This window comes from Augochlora pura, chromosome 6 (genome assembly GCF_028453695.1).
Source record: "Augochlora pura isolate Apur16 chromosome 6, APUR_v2.2.1, whole genome shotgun sequence".
Classification (NCBI taxonomy): domain Eukaryota; kingdom Metazoa; phylum Arthropoda; class Insecta; order Hymenoptera; family Halictidae; genus Augochlora; species Augochlora pura.
Window position 1 is genome coordinate 20,459,501 of NC_135777.1, and position 7,310 is coordinate 20,466,810.

Sequence of the window (7,310 nt, forward strand, 5' to 3'; positions counted from 1 at the left end):
TCTCTTGTTTTTTAACATTTCAACATGCACAAATTATATTTAAAAACGTAAGTTAAAATTTTCGAAAAAACTCCACTCTAGGGTTAATTTCACTATATAATAGTCTTTAACCCTGAATTAATTTTAATTTAAAATTATTTGGTTGACTTTACTTACATCTCCATAACTTTAATAATTATTTAGAATGGTATGCTTGATGTCAAAAAAATCTTCACGAATACAAGAAATTGCATTATAATTATAACTTGTATTATAATTGTAACATTAATAATACGGACTAACCTCCTTCAAGAAACTCGAATCGAACGAACCAGCCAAAACGCGAACTATAATTGAAGTAGTTAAATCAATTCTTTCTAATTGGCAAAGTGGAAAAGTCTGAAGCCGATATAACCAGGTTCGTCTTGAAAGCACCAGTTTTTATAGAGACGAGCAGAAGATAACTAGGCGAGGGAATGCGAGAACGATGATTGGCCAAGTAGCCGAGCGAATTTTTATTATCGACTGAAATCTCAATGTCAACGAAACGGATCACGCGACGTAGTGAGTGACGTTTCGCTATCGCCGCATCTCCGCGCGGCAGAGTGGACGTAACTTTTCTGTCGATCAGAAGAACGAGAAACTAGGAAAGACCCCCCCTCTGTACGGCAGCGTGCAATTAGTTCGCCATTAATCTTTTTATGCGTGTTGCTTGAGTGATTAATGGCTCGGCGAAGAAGTTAATTGTACATGTAAATACCTTGTATCCATGGGAAGACGCTACAAAACGCGCGCACAGAAATTATTAACAATTCACTCGTGGATGAATATTTCAATCCTGATTAATTGATTCGACGTCAACGATATTTGTGAACATATGATTGTTAATCAAACTGGAGCGAAACAACGTCATTTATTTAATTTCAAAATCGATGTAAAATAGTCGCGTCGATTACAATAACTTTGTTGAGCACGTCGTCTCCGAGACATCGTCGCAAGAGAAGGTGTTAATCCATCAAGCAAAATAGGGAGAGCCTAGCGTTAAGTAATTAATTAGAATCCACGTTTTTCCAGACAGAGATTCAACGAACGTGGACGGAGAGAATCATTAATACTGCTCGCTGTCCTTCATTTTTCAGGAGATCTAACGTCCAACGTGACAGAGACGGGCTTAGGGGAGCTGCACGCGAAGAGGGTGGCCAGACAGTTGGCCGCGGCGGTGCATCACATCCACAGCCGCGAATTGGTCCACCGTGACATCAAGCTGGACAACGTGCTCGTGTTCCGCAGCGACTTCTCGCGGATCAAGCTATGCGACTTCGGCGAGACCAGGCGCATGAACACCGTGGTCAGACGGCACAACGAGTGGCTGCCGTACTCGCCGCCCGAGGTATTGCAGATCGACACTGACGAGACGTACAAGTAATTATACGATTGACCATTACCAGTAATTGTCCCCACCCACCCCTTTCGTAACGATAATAATCGTCGTATTACAACGCATCGATCTTGGTTCAATGCATTAGGCTGTCCCAAAACGTCAGTACACGCAATAATAATTCCGAAATTACCTACCGGAAGCATATTAACAGAATTTTTATTTATTTTGTTATATTAACACTTTACCGAAAATTTAGTTCAACGTTTCAATTTTAATTTTATTTATTTTATTATTCGCGAAAGGTATTTAATATTTAGAAAGTTATATAGTAATATTGAAGCTTATGGTAGTACAATATAACACATTTATCTTAATTATAGATAAAAAATTAATGGTTACTATGACAACCGAGTTATAGGTTATCTGTCGGTAAAGTGTTGAGAGAAATCTAAATTATTTTCATTGAACAAATCAAATGCTTCTACGATTTCTAAAACACGAAATAGTTAACCTAACATCTCCCATAGTAAATTTTAACTTCCTAGTTTCGGTTTCGTTAATCAAATATCTTTTACTACATTCGAAGCATTAATCGTCGATAATCAAGCGCGCATCCATTTATTCGCGGGACAGCCTAATGTCTTTCTTAGGTAGTCGACTAATTGGACGTGTAATTAGTCGTCCGTTTCCAGTGCGTTACAGTCCCAGAGGCAGCTGATCAGTTCCGCTTACGCAAGACTAATGTACACCAGTAATTAAAGTTTAGTTGGAGCTCGGAGAATCGTATTTCAGGGCACAAAGGACACATCCCGTAATATGTGAGACCACTTTAGGGGTGGATTTAATAGTTGAGCACTTGCTCCCGAATTATGGAGTTATGCAGACCCTCGTAAGACATTTGCAGCCGCGCGCTGCTTATGAGACGGTTAGGCTCTCTGTTGGGATTTATGCCGCCTGTACTTGCGCTGATGTTCGTAAATTTCCAGCGCTGGCCGGTATTGGGGTCATCTAGTCAAAAGTTCTCGATGTTCGAAGATCATCGTGCTAGTTATCTAAAACACAAGGCTATCTATAAAAAGGACATTGTCTTTTTTGGCGATGCTTGTTAATAATTATATGTTAATAATAATAATTTAATAAGAAGCTTTGTCTTTGTTAAATTAGCAGACTTTTTGGATCTCCAAATTACAATATATCTTTGAAGAAATAATTCTTTAATCTCTTACTGTACTGTGACTCCTAATGGAGATTTTCAGTTCGGAATAGAATAAAAATTCTTATCAATTCTTATCTATTATTCTTATTGAATAATTCAAATAAATGCAAGCAAACAGTAAATTCAACATTTCTAAAAAATTTCTAAAAAATTATTAAAATAAAAACGGTATTAATTTTTTTTCAAACAGAATTTATTTAAATTTTTAGATGACCCCTCTTCCATTTCGTATATGTCTCTAAATCAAAATTGATTTTCGTTTGTCAATTTAAAGTCTTGCCCCTAAAGTGAATCTCGCAGCTAGCAAAGAAATATTTCTGCATGTCCACGCGTAAAAATCGGAACTATATTACGCGATATACTCGTTACGCTTTTTACAAGCACGAGATATCATCGTCGAAGTTTTATATTTCGGGTAAAAAAAATGTTTTGACTCGATCGTCGCAGCATCCGACGACGGTTCTCTGAATGGAGCTCTTGACGAGCCGCGCGAGTTATGAGAATCATGCGATGCGAAAACGTGAATGACATTAAGCAAACGGATCCGGCCTGTACAGTGTATTACGTTTCACGGTTTCAGAGCCCTCACGTCGCACGATGTCTGGCAATTCGGCATTGTCCTATTTGTCTGTCTGACCGGATGCCTGCCGTGGCAGAAGGCGGCGTTGGACGACCCGCGTTACACCAGATATCAAAACTGGCACAGCGCTACGCTCAACATAGCCAAGAAACCGAAATTATTTCAGCTGATCAGCTCGCGGGCGCAGAGGTCAGTTTCTTCGAACGCGCGGCGGAGCAACAGGCGCCAGCCGTTCACGAAACATTAAATGGCTCCTATATCTTATCTGGAAACCGAACCGTCGCGGCGCGTTCATGGAAATTTCGAAACGTGAACGCGCTTAAAAATAACAATCGCATCGAAATCCGAGGGGACGCGTTTCGAGTCGACTGCTTTTCAAATTAACATCGCGGACGTCTCTTAAGAATAGTTTTAAAACGATTCGGCGAATTTCGCTTTGCAGTTTCGTTCGTAATTTGAAAACGTCCAATTACAGAAAGGAATATTTCGCGGCGTCGACGGCGGAAAATCGGCGAATTTCTCGAGACAGTTCGCGGGCAGAGAAATCGCGGAACGACCGATGAACGGAATTATTGGTCGACGCGGAACCTATCGCGTTTTATTGTTCGGTATTTTACACGCTCGGTTGTTATAAACGCATAAAATCCCGCGGTCTACTTGCGGGAGCGCTCGAACGTAGCCATTAAAAGTTTCGAGAACAGCTGAATGATACACCGGGGCACTTCATATATAAGCTTCGCGGAAACAACCATTCACCGGATCGAGACCCGGTGAAACGAATCGTAGACGCGTGATCGATCGATGTGCTCTCGCGAGCAGCAAATTGAACGCGAGCACGCCCGGTATCGGCGAGGACTTAATAAAACAGAAAACCTTCGCGGTTTGATTCACCTCGTGAAAATAATCGTACGGGCTCGAATTGCCTAGGGGACAGACGCGCGAACAGGGAATCTGGAGGGATGATTTTAGCCTCGGTTTATTTTCGAAATGGGCGCGATGGCGACCGCAGATGCAGCAGCACGCGTAGAATAGTTTATTATCCTAGAAGAAGACACTACCATTAAACGAGTTCAACGCGTCGCTCTGTGTCAGCTCGCTTTAACAATTACCGGAAAGTCGTAAATCGGCGGTGGACTGATTTTGCTATAGATAGACGTCTGTTTTTCGGTCAATAAATTCACCACAACGATCGATAACTATCATCTAATTAATACTGAGCGACTGAGTATAAAATTGACATTCTAGATTCGTTGAAGACATCCTCAATTATCCTCGGGAAGAAATTTCAAGAAATATCAAGGAAGAAATTCCTTAACAAAATTTAAAAAAAAGAAATTAAAATTGTAATCAATAGAAACGCATTTCTATATAAATTACACTTTATTCAATTCACTTGAAATATTTCTATTTTGCATAAAGATCCGAAATCTAGGTATCGTAAAAACATGTACTCAGTCCGCAGTCTATAAGCAGAATTCAATTCACGGTCGAAATTATATTTAACTTCGCGCAGCGTCTTGACCAAACTTTAAGAAAACTCAGAATAGACAGACAATGCGCCTCGAAGATACGAATCTACTCGGCCTGGTAAGAACGTTCGCTATCGTAATAACGTCTGTCGCAGACTGTTCAAACGCCTGCTGGACCCAAAGGCTGAGAAGAGGCCCGCGAGCGTGTTGGAGGTGAACAAATACGTGGAGGACCGTTGGCTGGCGAAGCTGGGCATGGAGAAGGCGATGAACGGTAACGATCCTTTGAAATTATTACTAAATCCGCCACGGTAAAAATTATCTTCTATTTTACAATTTGACAAATTTTAGAGACAATAGAATAATAGAAAATTTAATAGAAAATACCTGGGGATGAGTAGATGGTAAAAACGGATTTTAGTCAGTAGGTATAAGTTTTCGTAAACCAAGTCCAATTTCTTGTGAGGCTGAAAATAATTAACTATATAATAGAAAATACCTGAATAAATTACTCGACTGGGGTAAATTTTGCTAGAAAAATTTCACAAAGTCTGACAATGCCGTGTCATTATTATTACTCTCTAGATTTATTTCAGTAATTATGAAGATGCTTTTTCACTTAAAATTATTCAATTAATCATTCGGAAACATTGTAAAGAAAAATGGTAAGAAATCTAAGTAAATACCATCTCTCACCCCCCATAAGGTAGCGCATGGTAATTAGTTGCAGCGGTCGGTTCAGCGTTGAACATAGATTGGTGTGCTGCCTGGTCCGACACCTACTTAATCGTCTCCGGGTTTGCACAGGTGGCGCGGACGACAGGGACGAGCTGTGCCCCTCGATGTACAGCTTCCACAGCTCGCTGGAGGAGAAGAACCAGCTACTGCACACCCTGACCACGTACGGCGTGGAGACGACGGTGGACCGTACGAAGAAGAAGGACCGTATTCGGGAGTGGATCCAGGCGAGCGCGATCATCGAGGAGTGCGAGGAGGACGACTCGGACGCGAACGAGGACATCCGGTTCTACGAGGAGGAGGAAGAGCCGAGCTCGATGAAAGGCAGACACTTCCCGGAGACGCGGGTCAAGACCAGCGACACGGGGAGACAGAAGCACCGTGCAAACACGTCCTCGCCGAGGAAGCGGCAGCTCGTTAAGCCTACAGAGAGGAAGATTCCGTTCGCGCCGCAAGTGGCCGAGGAACGCGAGACGATCGCACGGTTCGCCAGCTTCCCGAACGGCGACCCGAGCCTGGCGATCCTGAAGAACGGGACTAACGGTACCGCTCCGCCTCAGAAATTCAGCAGCGCGACGGAGGAGACCAAGCCGATCAACGGCACGAACGGTCAGCTCAATAAATCCCCGTTGAACAACGCGAACGCTGTTAAAGACAGTTTCATGCCGGCGACCAGCACCGGTGTCGCGAAGACGAACAGCCTGGAGGACGCGAAGGATCGGAACGGGTCCCTGGTGGATCGCAACCTGCCCGGCAGCCCGCAGATCCCGAATAGAAAGCATCGCTCGCATACCGCCCCGTTTCCGGCACCGACCTCGCCGCTGCTGAACGGAAGCAGCGCCGACTCGACGGCGAAGAGGAGCCAGTCGATCACGGGGCTGGCCGGCTCGCAGACAGACAGATCGGTGGCCCGCGAAACGGAGAGGTCACCGGCGCCGCTGGCAATGGCACCGACTCAGGCGGACGCCGGCCAATCGTCGACTTCGCTGGCGATGGCTCGGGGCGAGAGGTCGAATCGATCCGCGGCCCAATCAATGTCTCGAGTAGAAAATCAATCCGCGGTAATGCCGGCGGCGGCAGCGGCGGCGGTGGCGGCGGCGACTCGAGTGGAGAATCAATTGAGTAACGCTACGCCGGTAGCCCGAAACGAGAAATCCGCGGCCGGGCCGGTTCTCCCCGCAAATCCGCTGACGATGTCGGTCGCCTCTCATCTCGTCATGCAGAGCTTCAACGCGCTGCAAGGGATGAACACGGTGCCGGCCGACTCCGCTAATCCGAAGACCGGTTCGGCCACGAATCCGGCCGCGACGCCCAAGAACAGCCCGACCTCCACGCCCGCGAGGATCTTGACCCCGAAGAACAGTCCGACCAACACCCCCGCGAGAACCTCGACGCCGCCGCGGCCGAGGAACAACGGCGTCCACCGTGCCGACGAACCGGTCGCCTACCGCAAGGACCCCTACGAGCACTACGGCATCGCTCAGGGTGTCATCCTGAGGACCGACACGGCGCGCAGGGGATCCCTCGAGAGCGCCAGCAGATCCGTCAGCAATTGATCACCGCACTCGATCTCGCTTTAATGATGGATCACGGCCCGGACCTCGAGGAATTTGCTTGGGCTTTGGGGATGATCTGCGAGCGCGAGCGCTAGCGCCCGGCTGGCTGCGAACTAGCTGCCGAGCTTCGCCGATCGCGATCCTCTCGAGATCAGGATTACGACGGAGATGTCATGTTCTTGGGCAATATACGGATTCTGGCATGATTAGGGCGCCGCTGTGTTCATTGGCCGAGATTCGAACGAAGTTCGGGAACGGAATCTGCGATGGCTGTTCAAGATCTTCGGGAGTTTGGCATGTCTTGAGAACACCGAGCACGGTTAAACCACTTGAAATCGGGATTACAGTCTGATCGCGGGGCGACTCGTTTGATTGCTTGAGTGGAATAAAG

General features: G+C 45.7%; 1 protein-coding gene across 1 annotated transcript in view; it reads left to right on the forward strand.

The window, feature by feature from the left end:
* The window catches only part of LOC144471004 (uncharacterized), a 7,189-nt gene extending 195 nt beyond the window's left edge, over window positions 1-6,994 (forward strand). Inside the window, exons 2-5 of the mRNA XM_078182640.1 lie at window positions 1,119-1,401; window positions 3,157-3,345; window positions 4,781-4,899; window positions 5,433-6,994. Coding sequence (XP_078038766.1) covers window positions 1,119-1,401; window positions 3,157-3,345; window positions 4,781-4,899; window positions 5,433-6,919 — 2,078 coding nt within the window. The 3' untranslated portion in view covers window positions 6,920-6,994. The remainder of the gene's footprint in view (window positions 1-1,118; window positions 1,402-3,156; window positions 3,346-4,780; window positions 4,900-5,432) is intronic.
* Window positions 6,995-7,310: the final 316 nt, after the last annotated feature.